We start from the raw sequence: 19,764 nt of genomic DNA on the forward strand, positions 1-19,764 counted from the left end.
TCATAAGTATTCATGCCGCTGAGTAACAGCATAACTGTCTCATGATAGTCTGTCTGGTTTGATACAACAGTGCATCTGCCTTTGTCTGCCGGAAGGATGATGATGTTATTGTCCTTACTGAGAGTTGTGAGAGCTGTCCTCTATTGATGTTGGATGGCGGCTGTCGCCATCTTACAATGCTGTGATTGCAACTATTCCCAGGAAAGATGCAACACACCCAGGTCTGTTTGTTCCCTTGCCATCGGGGAAAACATACCGCACCATCAAAACCCAGACTAACAGGCCTAGGAACAGCTTCTTCCCCAGAGCTGTAGCCTCCATCGCCCCCCCCCCCCCACACACACACAAACATACACCTGCCTACAGCTGCTGAGGACTAACTGGTACTAAAACCCCTGCAATATGGATAACTACATGTTATAATCCCATGCACTATTTTGAAAGTTGAAAGCCCGCTGCTATATTTTATTGTCTCACTATCATTTTTGCTACCTCTCTTATTTTTACTACCTCACTTGTTTATACTAAATGTTGTTTGTCCTGTTTTTAATCTTGTTTTTTTTTAATCACTTAGATGAGTGATGAAACATATCTCTCAATAAACGTTGTGTCCAGATGAACTGACTTACCTTTCTGTGATTTCCTTACCTGGATTGTTGAGCATGCATAAAGACAAGGGAAATTATGTTTGCTATAAGCAAATATGAGATCACATTACAATAACCTATCTAATTACACATGTTTGAAACAAGTTCCGTAAGTGTTAAGAAGAACATGTAGGCGTCATAAGGTAGACTGAAAATACTGATGGTAAACTACACCACGCAGAGGGTGATTCATGTTGTCTTTAATGGTGCGTGATTACTTTGTCATCTTTATCACATCACCCCAACGGAGTCTAATTCTTATCATTTCCCAAGTGGTGGCTGGCCAGTACAGGGCGCTGGGGCGCCGCCCCCTTCAAATATCAAGAGATTAAAATCTACTTAAACATGTTAAATATTATTTAGTTGTATAATGCAAATAATTATGAAATGAAATTGTTTTTCAGTCTGTCAGCAGCATTAAATATTGGTTCATATGGTATTTGGTTGATTTCTGTCTGAATACTTATACTTCCTGGGTGAGGGGCGCCAGCCAAATGATACCTTATGTAAGCCCTCAAACTTGTGGCGAGCAGGTGACCTGAGGCTGCTGTCTGATTGGTTTCTTCAGATTTTCCAAGGGGCGCAGTTCTGTGCCGCTCCAGACACTCCCACTTTTATTGGCAGCGAATTGGTATTGTTTTAATGTTTTTTAATCTAATGTGAGTGGACAATTCTCGTGGCTGTCAATCATGTTCACACCCACCACCATGCCTCGTCTCAACTGTCAATCATCCACCGTCTGCGAACCCTGATAAAATTTATAGGCTACATTGTCCTTCTTAATAACTCTGACTGTGTTGACATTAAAGCAGCTGTCAGGTGTGCTGTGCAAAGGTAAATTGCGCCCCTCCCGCCCCAAATTTTTTTAGCACCAGCCACCACTGCATTTCACTTGCTGTTTCCAAGAAGGCTGCCTCCCAAACATGCATCTGTTTGGTGAAAACATGCTTTCTTGAGCACCTTTGTAATGTTGACAAGAGATGCTTTTTACAGAGATCGCGTGGGGGTTTCTTTCCAATTTTGTCTGTATAGATTTCTAATATTTCAGGGAGTCACAGATTCCTAAATGTTGCACTGGGACACAATCTCCACCGCTTGCCCTTTGACGCTAATAGGGCTTGGCTCTGGCTACTTGTTCCTGAAATCCATGACAAGTTTCTCCCCACATTACGAAGCTGTCAGTTTCTCACAACACTGTGTTGACATTTGTTTTGCACAATTAAAACATTGTAAATTTATGTGCACCACAAGGAGGTGACAATAGATGGTAACATCTTTGAGTAGTGAAAAGAGCCCATTAACATGCAAATTCTATTGCATTAATCTTTTTAGTTGCTTTTAATTGTGTAACATTGTGAAAATGGAGATATGTATGGCTACACCCACAGTGTAAGGTCTCTGCTGTTTGATTGCCACCATGTTTTTTAGATTAATTTATCCACGACACTGCAAGGACTCCTTTTTTGTGAATTAGGTAATCTGCCAGTTTTTAATTATACAATCAGGCTCTCAACAATAGTGATATTGGTGTGTCTGCAAAATTCCAGTTCACATTGGTTTACATTACATTACAGTCATTTAGCCGACGCTTTTATCCAAAGCGACTTACAATAAGGGCATCATTAAAGTAGGAAATCAGGAGAACTACTAGTCATCAGAGGTCATAAGTGCATCTAAACAAGCTTCTAAGAGCAAAACCAGTGCTAAAGTAAAAGTGCAAGAAAGAGATTTTTTTTTAATGAGTGAATACAATAAGTGCTAAGAGCAAGTAGCAGGGTAGTAGTTCTTAAAGAGGTGAGTTCTCAACCTGCGCCGAAAGATGGGCAGCGACTCTGCTGTCCTGACATCAGTGGGGAGTTCATTCCACCACTGTGGGGCCAGGACAGAAAGAGCCGTGACCGGGTCGATCGGCAGCAGGGGCCTCTGAGCGACGGGGCAACCAGGCGTCCCGAGGCAGCAGAGCGAAGTGTTCGGGCGGGGGTGTAGGGCTTGACAATGGCCATGGCCCTGACTGGAGTTTACTTGTGATAGTTCCGCTTCCGGTGTGGGAAGATGGCGATGCGAATTCATGTTTGCAGTGGCCTCACTCTGTACCGTCCATGCAGTGTCTTTGTCCACATCTGCGTCTAAGTTTGTCTTCGTTTGATGGCTGGGAGAGCTTGTTCTGCTGCGGCCTGTGGGCCCAGGGACCACGGCCCTGCCTGGAGTTGTGCCCGAAGAGGTAACACTGAGGGCAGTCTGACAGGACGCGGAAGTGGGGCAGGCTAAGCTAACTGCTAGCCCATGCAGACCAGCAGTTCTGATAACACTGAGGGCGGTCTGGCGGCGGCCTTGCCTAGCCTTGACTGTGTTTTTAGTGTCATCGTGTGGAGTGCGATGAGGTGTCTGGCTGGGAGAGCTGGCATTGGATCAGCTGAGGGAGCCTGGTCTACTGCATCCTGTGGGCCCAAGAACCACAACCCGAGGAGGAAACACCGAGGGTGGTCTGACAGGATGCAGAAGCGTAGCAGGCTAAGCTAACTGCTAGCCCATGCAGACCAGCAGTTCTGACAGTCATCCTGGCCGGTGTTCGTTCTCCTGGACAGTGATTATTTTTTCATTTTTTTAGTTTAGCTATATGTGTTAGTTTGGATATATGTGTTCTTGTAGTTTTTTTGATATGTGTTTTTGTTTTTGTGTTGCACTGCTGTGGGCTGGGGGAAACGATGTTTTGTTTCATTTCACATGCGCAAGTGCGTGAAATGAAATGACAAAGTGTTTGTGATTCTGATCGTGCTTGCTTTTAGGTATACAATCGGGTTTTAACTTATTTGTACATTCCTCAGTAGATTATTTGTAGTTTGTGAATAAAACACAGTTTGTTTTGCCCCCTATAGTTGAATGTAGTCATAATCATAGTGACCCTTCATTATTTTCGTTTTTTTGGTACAGGCTTTTTCCTGTTCAGTGTGGTGTCAAATGTCTGTCCTTTCTTGGCATCAGCTATTTGCAGATCTACAATGAACGTGTGCAGGACCTTCTCAAGAGGAGGCCAACAGTCAGCGAAAAAAGAGGATTGAGAGTGAGAGAACACCCCGTGAACGGACCTTATGTAGAGAGTAAGGCAGCCTCACACTTGTACATCCCATGTCAAGCTCTGTTTGACTTTTAAGGTCTTAAGATTTAGTGTCTGAGAGTCAGGGCCAAAACTCTTCCAACAAAATGTGTCCAGACCTGTCGCAGCATCTTGTGTGCAGCTACAGCGATGTGGAGGAGCTGATGATGACAGGGAATGCCAACCGCACCACGGCCAGCACGGCCATGAATGACATCAGTAGCCGCTCTCACGCCATCTTCACCATCCGCTTCACACAGGTAAGCGACACCACATGCGCCTCCGGTGCTCAGTTATAGGAAGAGTTCATTCTCTGTGGCATGATCTCAATGTGTTGTGTTTGAACTTCAGAAGGCTTTAAGAAAAGTTTCTCAGAAAACTACATAGCCTTAGGTGTGAGGAAGGTCAAGCCCCAAGAGCTCTAATTAATTATATCCTATTTATATATTTTGTTTAATGGTATTTATTTTTTTTAGCAATTCTCTTTTGCCATCTTCAAAGCCTTTTAAGTAGCACTGTTGTGATACTGCCTATACAGCTAAGTATTCCTCTGTGAGACTGCCTTGTTTGAACTAAACGGGTTGCTCGGTAATGTTTCCCACGCCACAGGCGTTGTTTAATGCAGAGCTGCCATGTGAGACGCTGAGTAAGATCCACTTGGTAGACCTGGCAGGCAGCGAGAGAGCTGACGCCACGCATGCCACGGCTGTCCGGCTGAAAGAAGGTGCCAACATCAACAAATCTCTGGTCACCCTGGGCAGTGTGATCTCGGCTCTGGGTAAATGGAGGTCGCATCTTGAATGACTCATCATCGCACCGCACAGTCTATTACTGAGCAAGCCATTCGTTAATGGCCAAAAACCAAAATTTGTACAAGCACACAGATTTTAGACTGGCATCCTTCCACTTCTTACTGCAAAACAATAAATGGCATTTAGGCTGACTTCAAGTAGACTGTGGTAGTGCATTTAAGTTCTCAAAATCCCCCCTAATGAAAACCATGTTTTTTAATCTCACTGTTTTTTAACGGAGGGTATGTTAATGTAGCGGCATCATGGTGGCGCAGTGGTTAGCGCGGTCACCTCACGGCAAGAAGGTCCTGGGTTCAACCTTGGGGCTCATCCCGGGGCGTCCTCTGTGTGGAGTTTGCATGTTCTCCCCATGTCTGTGTGGGTTTCTCCGGGTGCTCCGGTTTCCTCCCACAGTCCAAAGACATGTAGGTCAGGTGAATCGGCTGTACTAAATTGTCCCTAGGTGTGAATGTGTCGGCCCTGTGATGGCCTGTCGGCCTGTCCAGGGTGTCTCCCCACCTGCTGCCCAGTGACTGCTGGGATAGGCTCCGGCATCGGGCGACCCTGATTAAGATAAGCGGCTTGGATGATGGATGGATGGATGATATGTTAATGTAAAGTTACCCAAAATATTAGAGCTGTTGTTGGTGTGAAAACATGACGAAAGCACCTTGAAAAGCTATCCTCCTGGTTGTCACCGTAAGTGTACTGTTTCAGAAAAACCAATCAGCTTCTGGGAATTAATTAAATTATTTATTGCCCTGGTTTGATTGGACGGTCAATGAACTGTCCTCGTCACTCTGTTGGTCTGTTTTTGAATAGTTGCCTAGCAACATCGTGTAAATTGGCGAGCTAGCTAGCTACCAATAAACTCAACCACCTGAGATTTGGCTGTGTTCGGAGAGGGGGCGCTAGAACAGTTTTACCAAATCGAATGATACTTCTGAAGCTGAAAATTGCCACTCCTAACACTAATTTCCCATGATAATACTTTACTGACTGAATTCAATTCATTGAAGACTGACTCTTTAAAGGGAACGTGGACACATGGCGAAAGCACAGTGAGGAAGATAGATTATGATATACACTAACAACTCGTGCAAATGACTGACATGTACAACTTACCAGGCCGTCTTCGACACTCAGTTTATAAGCAGAACTCCATCATCATCATCATCATCATCGAAGGACGCCACCGTTGGAACTGTTTTAACCGGATCGCTTGTTGCCGTTGTGATCAGAGGCCATTACATCAGCTGTTTTTTAACGTGCATTTTTTATTTATCAGCCGTTTTTTCCTCCCTCCTGTGCTCAAGGGCACCGTCAGTCTAATTTGTACTCGCTGGTCGCTGCATTTCGCGTGAATTTCCGCCAACTTTGTCTGTGGAAGTTCTGCCCCGCGGAGCCTATATGACGTCATGCCTCGCTCTTCCAGCAGACTACGTGGCGCCTCCTTCAACAATGCTCACAACTTGTTTTGTAAACAGTCAAATACTGTGCCCGGAACTTTTCTCTCACTGGCTCTCAATATTTAAAGCTACCCACCCACACACGCGTTAGCTAAAGTTATTACTCCTTCACCGGGATTCCTTGCAGGCTGACATGAGCTTAACTCCGAACGATGTCGTGTCTGACAAATACTGTGCCAAATGTACAATGGCGTAAAATTCACAGTTGAATAGAGTTTAAAATTGTTCACTGTCTCTACTCTTTTTTTCTTTTCTTTTTTCAAAAACAGTCTGTTTTTTTTTTCCCTGGTATTTATTTTAATGTAGGCCTACTGGCCAAGAAACGTCAAATAACTTTTTCGCCCAAATATATTTTTCGATATACAAGCGGTATAGTCTTCAGTTTGTTAAAGTAAATTATTGTTTTCTTCTGTGACACACCAGCTGACCTGAGTGACGACGGGCAGATGGCAAAAAGGAAAAAGCAGCTCTTCATTCCTTACAGAGACTCCGTGCTGACATGGCTCCTAAAAGACAGCCTGGGGGGGAACTCCAAGACTATCATGATAGCAAGTAGGTCCATCTGAACTTGGTTAACGCTGCCATTTTAAACCATTGTCAGGTAGCCGTTAGAACAGTGTTTCTCAACCCTGTCCTCAAGGAACCCCTATCCTGCATATTTTCTTTGCAACCTGTTTGTAGTTATTCAACCAATCAGCAATGGATTTTGTCAGATGTTGCACACCTTGCATAATTAAGTGCTGCGAGATGATTGGTCGAGTAAGTACAAGCAGGGCTACCTATGCAGGGTTACAATGAAAATCTGCAGGATAGGGGGTCCTTGAGGACTGGGTTGAGAAACACTGCGTTAGAATGTTCCCAGTTGTTTTTTTCCTCATCAGCAAGTTAAGGTGTACTTAAAGTTGGTGTTGAGCTGTCGCACTGTATCTGACACAGTGAATAGTCCTTTACAATGTCATACCCCACCACTTTTGCTCAACCCACGGTCATTCCTCTCGGGGTGATGGCAGCTATTTCTCCAGCTGACGTGAACTACGTGGAGACCCTGAGCACGTTGCGTTACGCCAGCCGAGCCAAGAGCATTGTGAACTCACCCGTGGTGAATGAAGATGGCAGCGTAAGGGTGATTCGAGAACTGCAGGCAGAGATCGCCAAGCTCAGAGGGATGGTGGAGCAAGCCAGCCAGGTCTGCCGTATTTTTTTTTAAATATATATATATGGGCATTTACAGGTCACACACTTGAACCTTGCATAAAAGGTCGTTGTACATTGCGCAGTATTTTTATATTTTTGGGTTTTTTTTGTAGGATTGGTTTAGGGAGGCCATAATGGGGTCTACTTTTCTCTGTTTTTTCCTCAGGCTCACCATCAGAACCAGTCGGCCAGTTTGAAGGTAGAGGAGAGGCTGGCTGAGAATGAAGCGAAGGTGAGTCTTCATATCCTGAGCATGGAGCAGTAGTATTAATGTTCCCCAATATTGGGTGGCATGGTGGCCCAGTGGTTAGCGTTGTCACCTCACAGCAAGAAGGTCCTGGGTTTAAACTCCAAGGTTGGACAACCTTGGAGGTCATTCCAGGTCGTCCTCTGTGTGGAATTCGCATGTTGTCCCTGTGTCTGCGGTGGGTTTTCTCTAGGTGCTCCAGCTTCCCCCACCATCAAAAAGACATGCATGTATGTTAGGGTAAATACTCCTGTCTGTGCCCCTGACCAAGGCAATGAGGAAAAAAACTGGAGTTGGTCTGCGGGTGCTGCATGGCGGCTGCCCACTGCTCCCAGCTACACAGTTAGGATGGGTTAAATGCTGAGCAGAATTTCCCCACAGGGATTAAATATAGTATATCAAAATCAAAAAAACAAAAAAAAAATCAAAAATATCAACAATGATCCATTCAATTGTGTTAGGTTGAAGAGCTGAGTAAGGAGCGGACCAACAAGTGGTGGGAGACTGAGAATATTATGAAGGTGTGTTCAGATAAATGTTAGTTATGCGTTGAAATGGTTCCATTTACACCATATTGTCAAGACATTTCCTTGCCCCGCCAACCCCCTTCTAAGTAGCTGAAGCATTTAAAAGTGTGGGATCAAGAAAAACCAACCAAAGACTGAATTCATACCTCTGTGGCATTTACATAGATTTTTGGTCTTTTTTTTCCTGTTCGCTCAGTATTTGAGGCTGTGTCTGTCACAGGCACACAGGTGGCTCTGTGTAACCCCTGCTTCGGGACCCGGTCTGGCTAGCTCCAGAGAGGTTTAGCAGGCGATGCTGGAAATACTAGCGCTGTTCATTGTCAGTTTTTGGCTGTCATTTTACACCATCCTCTTGTGAAATGTATGAATTAAAATGAAGACAAGCGATGACAGAGCTTTTAAGTAAATATCTTGGGGCCAGTTTAATGTTAATAAGCTTAACTCAGAAAAGCACAGCATTTTCTTTTTCAGCAGTAGTGGGGAGTATTAAATCTTTTAAGGTGTTTCACTTCAGAGTGGAACGGTGGCGCAGTGGTTAGCACGGTCGCCTGACAGCAAGAAGGTCCTGGGTTCGAGCCCTGGGGTAGTCCAACCTTGGGGGTCGTCCTCTGTTTCGAGTTTGCATGTTCACCCCATGTCCAGGTGCTCCAGTTTCCTCCCACAGTCCAGACACATGCAGGTCAGGTGACTTGGCCATACTAAATTGTCCCTAGGGGTGTTGTGTGTGTGTGTGTGTGTGTGTGTGTGTGTGTGTGTGTGTGTGTGTGTGTGTGTGTGTGTGTGTGTGTGTGTGTGTGTGTGTGTTGGCCCTGTGATGGCCTGGCAGCCTGTCCAGGGTATCTCCCCGCCTGCCGCCCAATGACTGCTGGGATAGGCTCCAGCATCCCTGCGACCCTGAGAGCAGGATAAGCGGTCTGGATAATGGATGGATGGATGGATGTTCCGCTTCTGTTTCCGTTCTTTCAATCTTATACTGTTAATCATGATGGGAAACCATGGCTAAAATAAGTGACGGATCTGTCATAAATTTGTTGCAAATTAGATTTTCAAGGTCCATATTTGCACTTTTAATGTACTCCACATGTAATCTTATCCTTAGCATGTGCAATATAAATGTTCAGTTGTGCTACTGTTGCTTTACTGAGTTCAAGGTCACAAAGGAATAGAAGTGGGATGGTTACCTCATTCATTTTAACCCCACCGTTCAGTTGCTGAGGTGCTTTGCCACTTTCAGTTCCGGCATCCCACCAGCTGGTGTCACTGCAAGTCTTCTGAACTGCCTCAGCTACTTCAGAGACCTGGAAAAGGGTAATTTAAGTGGAAGTCAACCAACCTCGTGTTTACATCTAATTTTACAGCAATTTGGATGGGAACGGCGTCCAACGGCCAACAGTCTTCAGAGCTGGTGTAATGATTCTGAAGTTAACACATGACGGTGTTTAGGAGAGTCGCTCATCCCGTCTGGTTTCTCTGAGGTCGAGACAGAGCTGAAGCATCCTTGCGGTGTCCGCCGCTAAAGGCCTCTGCGGGCCAGCCCAGAGTTCACACTCGACTTTTTTTTTTCTTTACCTCAGGACATCTGTTGAATATGTGCCCAAGTTCTGCAGCATCACCCCCGAATCTCATCGGTCTGACGCCTCTAATATGCCCCCCCCCCCCCAAATAATCTGCCTGCTGCATTATTCATTGAGCTACAGAGCATGTCAATCATCGTGCCCTCTGACTGGGCTGACATAATGTCTGTCTCCAGCTGTTGAGGATTTGCCACATCGTTTTTGCACAGCTTTTGAACTGAGGCTTTGAAACGGTCGTATGTCAGAAGATGTCGCAACATGGATTTAGGATTTCCTTAATTACTGGAGCAATAACTCGGGTTCCATTATTGGTGCCCTTTTCTTTTAATGCTTGTGGTTAAATTTAACGGTGTAACAATATCCAAACACCTGACCCTGTTGTGGACTTTTCATGCAGTATCTTAGGGAATTGAAATTTGTATGTTCGGTAGCAGTTTGACATTTAGGGGCAACAACAGCCTCTGAATTTAATTCGTCATAGCAAAGTCGGGCTCATTAGCAGCTGTCAGAGCTGATAATTAAGAGCACCTGATATTGACACCCGGGCCTTTCTGCCTGTCGGGCATGTTAAAGAGGCCGTGTTGTAGATCCTCGCTTGCGTGTTCACGTGGACAGGACGTTGTACTGCGAGACGTTGTCCACCTCTACGGGCCGAGATGAGTCGCCAAAGCAGCGTGGCTTCTCTGGGGCCGTGCCCGTCCATGGAGAGACGCCTGTTATGATTCACGATGCAGCGTGACACCTAGGCTGAAAGGCCACTGTACTGGTGACTGGCTGGCAAACCGATGTTGTCGTATCTCAAAGTGTTTGATGAATGGCTTTATAGATTTGACATTTGTCTTCCAGACCTGCCCATTTGCATTCTGCATGGGGGAGAAATGGTAAGTGGGGTTCATGTGTGGAATGCTGCAGAGGCATTAGAGGCAGGGTCTGGGTCTGTTCAACACAGCCAAGTGCATCCATCCGCCATTTCGTATTGCCTACTTCTGGAAAAAGAAAAATCAACAATTTGACATTGAGTAGTGTACAGGTTGACATAGAAACCTAAAATCCAGTCAAATTTCTCATTTTTTTTGTTGTTGGTTGGTTTGCTTTGAATGATTGCCCTGATATGACCACCCTGCCATGTTGTCTGACAGATGTGTCGCACAAAACATGTTGTACATCTCGTGTTTATCACACATCGGTTGTGTATTAAGAGCAGTCTTCACGTTGTCAAGGAGGGTATGTATATTTCACTGGTTGCGTCTTTTGATTCTCTCGCTTAGAGTTAGATTAAATTTCATGGTCGGGCTGCGAGCAGGCAAGCTGACCAAGAACGGTGTAAGCGGAATTTGAATTCTCCATCCGAGGCAGATTTGGAATGCAAAGTTATTCATCCTCAGCTTCCTAGATTGGTTACCGGGCATGTGGGAAAGGCGAGGCAATTAATATGAGATGGATTCCAGAGCGGCCTCTTACCAAACCGAGACAGCAACAGATTGAGAGAACAAAAAAGGCAAGAAAGAGGGTAAAGTGAAATGTTGTTCCACCGCGCGGACACAACGCGCGCACACCCGCATGCATGTGTACACACTCAAGAGCGCATTTACACACACCTACACACCTTGTGTTTGCAGTGCCGCTGCTGCAGGATTGGGTTGCATTCTCCTGCCCTTGGCCTTTATTTGGGCTCCCCTTTATAAAGCGGTGTGGTGGGAGATAACCTCTGTTTCAGGGAGAGAATGTGAACCGAAGCGTCGGTTTGATCTCGGCAGGTTTTTGTTTTTGTTTTTTTATTCCCCGGCAGTTAAAACTTGCATTTCAGCATCGGTGGACCCCATACGCCCTGAGTCGAGCAGCGTTTAATCTCTCATCAGCTGTTATAGATCATATTCCAACATTATTGCATCCTGTGAAGTTTAATCATTTGTTCCGGCGTTACCCTTGATGCATCACTGTGAGTTGCCTCTGAATACTCCAGGATCATTTTGTGACTTTATATTAATTGCATTTTCAGTGACATCCATAATGATGCTGGTTCACATAATGGCGAATGCTAGTCGCAGGTGTCGCTTCTGCTAACAAAGATTGAAACCCCCTTGTTAAAAGGTTGTTTGCATGCCAGTATGCTAAACTGTGCTGTTCAATTCCACAGTCTTGAATTTGAAGATGAATGTCGTGTCTACCTGAAGAGTTGGTTCAGTTGCACATTTGCAGCTCTGCAAATCAGGAATCAGGAGCAATTTATTGTCATGTCTGCCATGTACGTGTGTGCAAAAAAGAAACCAAATTTTGTTTTACCCAGCCCATAGCAGTGCAACACAAAAGATACAAACACGTGTCCGAAAATGTCCAAAAACGACACCACCAAAAACATACAAAAAACACTAACAGTTAACAACACAGTCCACTCAGTGCAACACAGTCCAAAAACTCCACTGTCCAGAGAACGAACGCCAGCCAGGATTACTGTCGGAACTGCCAGTCTGCATGGGCTAGCATTTAGCTTAGCCTGCCCCGCTTCCACGTCCTGTCAGACCGCCCTTGGTGCTTCCTCTTTGGGTGAAGCTCCAGGCAGGGTCATGGTCCTTGGGCCCATCAGATGCAGCAGACCAGGCTCTCCCCGCCGATCCAACGCCAGCTCTCCCAGCCAGACGCCTTCGACACACCTCCCCCGCACTCCACACGACGACACAGATGCAGACAAAAACACTGCAAAGTCGAACCGAGGTGAGGCCACCGCCAGACCGCCTGCGTCCCTGGGCCCACGGGACGCAGCAGACCAAGCTGTTTTAGTCCAACGCCAGCTCTCTCAGCCATTAGACGAAAAAAAAAAATCAAACGACAAAATAAAAACTTCACACGATGACACAAACTTAGACGTCGACATGGACAAAGACACTGTAGTCGGTACTGGGTGAAGCCCCTGCAGACTTAGAGTTCACGCCGCCATCTTCCCACACCGCAAGCTCAGTTGTCATCCCCACCAAATTTATTGTACATATCTCAGCTATTAAGAATAGCTGGAGAATTTAAAAAACGGACAATAACATGTGATCTAGGTCGTGGCAAAGAAGCTAAAGGGTTCGGTTATGTGTTTAGAGAAGGAAGACGGCGTTTCTATCATTCGAGTGACCCTTATATAAAAGGTTTTATCGGAACCGCTTATCCTGCTGTCAGGGTCGCAGGGATGCTGGAGCCTATCCCAACAGTCATTGGGTGGCAGGCGGGGAGACACCCGGGACAGGCCGCTAGACCATCACACAGGGCCGACATACAAACACACACACATTCACTCCTAGGGACAATTTAGTATGGCCGATTCACCTGACCTACTTCTTTGGACTGTGGGGGAAACTGGAGCCCCCGGAGGAAACCCACACAGACACGGGGAGAACATGCAAACTCCACACAGAGGACGACCCCCAAGGTTGGACTACCCCGGGGCTCGAACCCAGGACCTTCTTGCTGTGAGGTGACCACACTAACCACTGTGCCACCGTGCCGCCTGAAAGGTTTTATATGTAGCACAAATAAATAATGAAGCAGAGCTAATGGGAAGAAGATCATTATCCAGAAATCACTATACTTCTCTGGGCCAAGAAACTCAAATTTGTATTTTGTAAGACGTAAATCAGGAACTTTATGCCGTTTCAACACTGGCAACGTGGCAGCCTTCCCCCTTTGCACTCTAATGTAAAGAACTTGTGGACGTCAGTGCACTTCTTCTGAGGGAAATTAGCCTTCCAAGGCACAAGCGCACTTCACATGCAGAGGCTTTTCTCATACGCTGAGTTCGGTTGCCATTGATGTATTCCTCGATGTGAGTTACCTCTCAGAAAAAAAAGAAAACGCCTTGATGGGCATCCAGGAAAGTGTGATAGTCTGGTTCGCTACGGTGGTGTTTTTATATGCATGCTAACCAAGTTGTGAACCCGAGCCGTTAAAGCATCAAGAAAAGCCATTAAAATTTCCACCCGAGCACAGATGATGGCTTTAATGGGAGCTTAAATGCTGCCCAAGTCTGGCTGCTGGTGTAGGCCACAGTTAATTATATTCACCAGCTGCCTCTATGAGGGGAGAGGAGAAGTCGGGCTTTCGCCTCCCAGCCGACATACTGACTGGGTGTGGTGGGAACGTGCACTCTGTGAGTGTGTGTGTGTGTGTGTGTGTGTGTGGGGGGGGGGGTTGCAGGATCTCATCTGTTCCCCGTGTCTAAGGAAAGTGACGCAGTGCATTAATCTGCCAGACTGCTCCTCACCTCTAATGAAGTCTGCGAAGAATCTCTTTTAATTAAGTACAGGGGCTGAGGTCGATGCCGCTCCCTCCTCATTAGAGAAAAGGATTTCTATCATCTTGTGTCTGCCAATGAGGGAGGTGGCGGACATGTCTCTCACTCTATGGCCCAATCTATATGGAGGGGAGCTGCAGGAGGTCCGGGGGGTGGGGGGGTGGCGCTATGCGAAGTATTGACTCCAAATTCTCCATATACAGCGTATACAGGATGTTTTCTGCTCTGCCTCATGGGCAGGTACTTAGGATCATCTGTAGCAATGTGAACCATTACTCCATCATCCTAACAGCACAACCCCTCTGACGGGGGTCGCTCATGTGCTCGGGCTCACTCCAGGGTGTTCCGCTGGAAGGAAAAGGTTACAGGCCTTGAACCAGAACGTGGAAAGCTTAACCCTGTTGGCTCAATCATAATATTTGTATTATATATATATACCCCCCCTTTTCTCCCCAATTGTATCTGGCCAATTACCCCACTCTTCCGAGCCGTCCCAGTTGCTGCTCCACCCCCTCTGCTGAGCCGGGGAGGGCTGCAGACTACCACATGCCTCCTCCCATACAAGTGGCGTCGCCAGCCGCTTCTTTTTCACCTGACAGTGAGGAGTTTCGCCAGGGGGCTTTAGCTCATGAGAGGATCACGCTACCCCCCCCAGTTTCCCCTCCCCCCTGAACAGGCGCCCTTACCGAACAGAGGTGGAGCTAGTGCAGCGACCAGGACACACACCCACATCCGGCTTCCCACCCGCAGACACGGCCAGTTGTGTCTTTTAGGACGCCCGACCAAGCCGGAGGTAACACGGGGATTCGAACCGCCGATCCCCGTGTTGGTATGCAACGGAATAGACCGCTACGCTAGCCGGACACCCCCGATTATAATGTTTAAAAAGCAGATCTGTGAAGCCAGTTTTTTTCTTGTGAGATAGTTCCAGGTACTCCGCCAACTGACTCATCCTCCGATTGTTCTTAATCGAGTCCCTCTCAGCTTTGCCCTGATATATATATATATATTTTTTTGCAACGTTAAGAATCAAACGAATTTCAGTCGACGTTTTATGTGAAATGAGTATTTCCCCCTCGATAGACACAACGAGGCCGTGTGTCACACGCGTCCGCTCTTCCATTGCGACCATATTTGGAGTTAGTGGAGCAGATCCGAGGTACGAGTATGGCCATCCAAGAGTTAGGAAATGGCTTTCATGGATTAAATCAATTTCTCTTCCTCTTATCACCTTCCTGTAGAGGGGCGCTGAAATGCCATTGAATACATATTTAGCAGGGATTTCTGGACGAGCAGAATGGATTTCTCCCGAGGACATTGATTTCCGTCTGACTCCCAGTTTGTGATGGGACTATAATACTGCCGTGTGATTGGCTGTAATCTGAACGTCTCTACTATAGACAGCATTAATCAACGGCCCATGTGTGAAATAGGACATTTAAAGTGTTTAATTCTGAGATTGGACGTTGGTGTGACCAAATGCCATTTTTCACAGGGAAGTCTGCAATGGCTTTATGCATATATAGCAACATTAGGGCGGATTTCTACACCAATTCTCGTGCTCAGAGGATGGTGCCTTACAGAGAGACGTGTTGCTGCATGCATGCACAGGGTATAAATGGCATACTTGCGTTCGATTTGTACAAAAGACAACATTTCTCAAGTGTCATTCGATGCCAGTCAACATCATAGACAAAAGATTTGCTCAAGTTTGGTCCCGTTTTTTTTTTTTTTAAGATTGCACACTTTTTACCACCGGGAGTATTTTAATAGTAAAAGCAATGTTTATAGTTGGATACCTCTAAAGTTAATGGTGCGTGGTGTACAACACACTCTTTTGTGCGTGGGTGGTGAAAACGCGTCTCTCGCCTGGTGAGCACCAGGTACAATTTGACTCTCGCCGTGAAAATCTGAATGATTTATGGTGCCTCTCTTGCCGTGAGCCTCTCTGCTGCTTCGTGGCGACACATGGCTGGAGCGCCGCTATCATTCTGCATGGCCTTCAGGCAAGGAAGAACACTCATAAAGAATTCAGTTTTCTGCTGGTTGCCATTAAATGTCTGTCAGCGTTTTTGCTTTATATTGTGTGCCATTACGGGTACAGGCTATTGAACGCTGATATTTTATCCTGACTGTGTATTTTCATGCGTCCCGTAGGAGGAGAAACTGGCTCTGAGGAAGAGGGGGCACGGCGTTGTCCTGGACTCTCAGCTTCCTCATCTGATTGGCATAGATGAAGACCTGCTGAGCACTGGCATCATCTTCTATCATTTAAAAGTGAACAGACTACTTTACCTACATTATGTTCTCTCTGTCTCTCTCTCTCTCTCTCTCTCTCTCTCTCTCTCTCTCTCTATATATATATATAAGGGTGGCACAGTGGTGCAGTGATTAGCGCGGTCACCTCACAGCAAGAAGGTCCTGGGTTCGAGCCCCGGGGTAGTCCAACCTTGGGGGTCGTCCCGGGTCGTCCTCTGTGTGGAGTTTGCATGTTCTCCCTGTGTCTGCATGGGTTTCCTCCCACAGTCCAAACACATGCAAGTCAGGTGAATCGACCGTACCAAGTAGTCCCTAGGTGTGAATGTGTGTGTGAAGATGTATGTCGGCCCCTTTGATGGTCTGGTGGCCTGTCCAGGGTGTCTTCTGCCTGCCGCCCAATGACTGCTGGGATAGGCTCCAGCATCCCCACGACCCTGAGAATGGACGGTTTATATATATATATATATATATATATATATATATATATATATATGAGAGAGAGAGAGAGACATGTGTTTTGTGTCTGAGCACAAAATACAATATACTGTATTTGGGAGGAAGTGTTTGACTTTCATAGTCTGAGAAATCATTTAGCCCTAGCCTTTCTGCTAGCGGATCATTGCAGAGTGTGATAAACAGGCAGCGTGAATAGCATGACCCTCTCTTCTCGATGTAGGTGGGCAGAACACTGGTGGGCAGTGATGAAGCATCGAGGCAGCACATTGGTGAGTAAGGTGTAAGAGATATCTCCTTTTCAGCTAGCTACCATACATTCCACAAATGCCGCGTCGGCTGCTGGGCTGAAGGTAACAGCTCCTCTATTTTAATAATTCTCTTTCAGTTCTCCATGGTCTGGGGCTCCTGAGTGAACACTGTGTTCTTGAGAACTGTGGCGGGATCGTTCGCCTGATCCCTCATCGTGGCGCACTGTGTTCAGTCAATGGGATGGAGGTAACTGAGCCCTGCAAGCTGACTCAGGGTAAGAAATCCTCAACACAAAATTTTTTTTCCCACTAGTCTAATGGAAAATGAGTGAGAGAGAGAGAGAGAAAGGGAAAGAAAAAGAGGTAAGGAGTGTGGTTAGGCAGGTTTCCTATCTGAGATTCACAAGTATTCAGCAAGTGGAAGGCAGCTCCTCTCCTCGCCATCTTAAACGCCATGATATGAGGTCCCTGCCTTTCAATTCTTCATATGGAATCCACTTGGCGCGCCCTCGTGGCGGTGCGACCATGAGCACTCCGCGGTATAAGTGGATTGTGAATGTGGCTTTCTATATAGGCCATTTCTCTTACTAAACATTTTGAAGGGTGAGAGGCCCGGGACAAAGCCCCAGGCCCTCCATTTAATTGGCAGATGGCGCTGATAGGCCCGACAGGTTTGAAGAGGGCCAAAGTATTAACCTTTCAAAGGACAGATTCAGGCTGAGCTGAGACTCCTGCCCCTGAGAAAAACCAGAGCTTCCCCCGCTAGCCTCCGCCTCTCCCTGCCTAACATCCGCACTGCCTTGCTTCTGAGAGATAAAAACTGTGCACAGAAGCGGACGGCAAAAAGGACCAGGCCATGCCAGTCTCTTTTTATAACCATTTCATTACCCAATATCCCCTTCAGAAATGGCTGCATCGGAAGCTATTTTCTTGAACAAATGATAGTAATTTTCGGTCTAACAGCAGCCAGAATCTATCACAGGCTGCCCTCTCAGGTGCTTTGTCACTTGTCAGAAGTCATTAATAGTGGCAAGATTAGGATTTGCCCTGCTGAAGAGCGGGAGAAGGAGAGGCGACCCAAAGAAAAATGTGGCTTGTATGAACGTGAGCCTAATATCGCTTCAATTCCATAGCCTTACAAGACTCCCCAAGTTTCTCTCGCCCATTTTCTCTGCTAAATCACCCCCCCCCCGGTCTAGGCCAGTGCCAATCACATGAGAGATTGTGTTCTTCATGGCAGTTCTTTCACTTTTGCCCCCGCAAAGGAACTTTAAGCTTTTGAGCCGCTATGCTCCCTCAAAGTTCACTGGCGGAGAGAATAAATGAGAGGAAGATTCCCATGGTGAATATTAACTGTATCGTTGCTATTCAGTGGATAGGGCCCCACACCTAATGGAGGAGTGTGTGTTGCCACGGCAAACTTTTAGCCCCATCAATGGTTTTTCTCATTTATCTCGAAAGCAACACATCTCTCCGTCCACCAGTCTCATCCCCAAGGGAAATGAGACCCCTGTGCACAAATGTGACACCGGAGACGAAGGTGCTTTTTGTTTTGGATTTATCCCCCCCCCTTTCTCCAAATTGTACTCGGCCAGTTCCCCACTCTTCGAAGGCGTCTCTGTCGCTGCTCCACCCCCTCTTCCGATCCGGGGAGGGCTGCAGACTACCACATTCCTCCTCCAATACATGTAGAGTCACCAGCCGCTTCTTTTCACCTGACAGTGAGGAGTTTCACCAGGGGGACGTAGCGCGTGGAAGGATCACACTATCCCCCCAGTTCCCCCTCCCCCCGAACACGCGCCCCGACCGACCAGAGGAGGTGCTAGTGCAGCGACCAGGACACACACCCACATCCGGCTTCCCAGTCCGGCCAATTGTGTCGGTAGGGACACCCGACCAAGCCGAACGTAACATGGCGATTCGAACCAGTGATCCCCGTGTTGGTAGGCAACGGAATAGACCGCTACGTTTCCCGGATGCCCGTAGGGAGAGATTTCTGTTCCAGCTTTCATAGAGTTTTGTTGTTGTCACCTCCAGGGGCAATTATTGAGCTGGGGCAAGGGACCATGTTCTGCTTTAACCACCCCAAGGAGGCTGCCCAACTCAGGAAGACCCATGAGGTAAATTCAGAGCCCAGAAAGGGCCACAAACCTGATCTCTTTTGACCCGAGACTACTGACGATGAGACATTTTTAGTTCTTTCTTAGTTCTCTCTAGTTTCTGTCCTTTAATTGAGAAATGATGAAGTTGGATTTTCTTTAAAATGACTTTTTGACTTACCTTGGAAAAACATGTTTTGAAATAACTATTTTTAAAAAAAAAATTAGATGCAAGGCAGACAGTACTTGTGTGAACACTTCGTTGATGTAACTAAACAATGGGACACACAGTGGTTTTGGAATTTATCAAAACACCACGGGAGGGGTTTATATAGAGTATGAGGGCCATTGTTCACACAGAAACTTGAGGAAAAAGGCTTTTGCAATTTGTCTCAGTGTCAAAATTATCCCTGCTGTGCCACTGATGACCTACTTTTAACCAAGGAATACTCATGTCTTTATGCTCAACACTCCAGGTGAGGAAATCACAGAAAGGTGACTCAGTTAATCTGGACACAACGTTTATTGAGAGAAACGTTTCATCACTCATCTAAGTGACCTCTTCAGTCTCAGCTGACTGCAGGTATCCCCACCCTTATAAACAATACAGTGGCATAGCGACCGATGGTTTTCAGTCGTTATGCCACTGTATTGTTTATAAGGGTGGGGATACCTGCAGTCAGTTGAGACTGAAGGGGTCAGCCATACCAGCATGTACACTGGCTCTGCCAAATGACGGAAGCTAAGCAGGTATGGGCTTGGCTACGGCGACCCGCCGGCAGAGCTAGTACTTGGATGGGAGACGTCCCGGGAAAACTGAGTTGCTGCCGGAAGTGGTGTTTGTGAACCAGTAGGGGGCAGTCTTCCTTCTGGTCCTAATAAAAAC

At 46.5% G+C, this 19,764-nt stretch overlaps 1 protein-coding gene across 1 annotated transcript in view; it reads left to right on the forward strand.

Annotated features, from left to right (window-relative positions):
* The window catches only part of kif16bb (kinesin family member 16Bb), a 36,829-nt gene that overhangs the window by 6,660 nt on the left and 10,405 nt on the right, over window positions 1-19,764 (forward strand). The window contains 11 exon segments of the mRNA XM_056292269.1: window positions 3,630-3,745; window positions 3,859-4,001; window positions 4,351-4,519; window positions 6,425-6,553; window positions 7,012-7,187; window positions 7,362-7,427; window positions 7,904-7,963; window positions 15,974-16,093; window positions 16,752-16,800; window positions 16,917-17,054; window positions 18,817-18,899. Of these exon segments, the coding sequence (XP_056148244.1) occupies window positions 3,630-3,745; window positions 3,859-4,001; window positions 4,351-4,519; window positions 6,425-6,553; window positions 7,012-7,187; window positions 7,362-7,427; window positions 7,904-7,963; window positions 15,974-16,093; window positions 16,752-16,800; window positions 16,917-17,054; window positions 18,817-18,899 (1,249 nt within the window).

Source organism: Lampris incognitus, chromosome 13 (genome assembly GCF_029633865.1).
Source record: "Lampris incognitus isolate fLamInc1 chromosome 13, fLamInc1.hap2, whole genome shotgun sequence".
Classification (NCBI taxonomy): domain Eukaryota; kingdom Metazoa; phylum Chordata; class Actinopteri; order Lampriformes; family Lampridae; genus Lampris; species Lampris incognitus.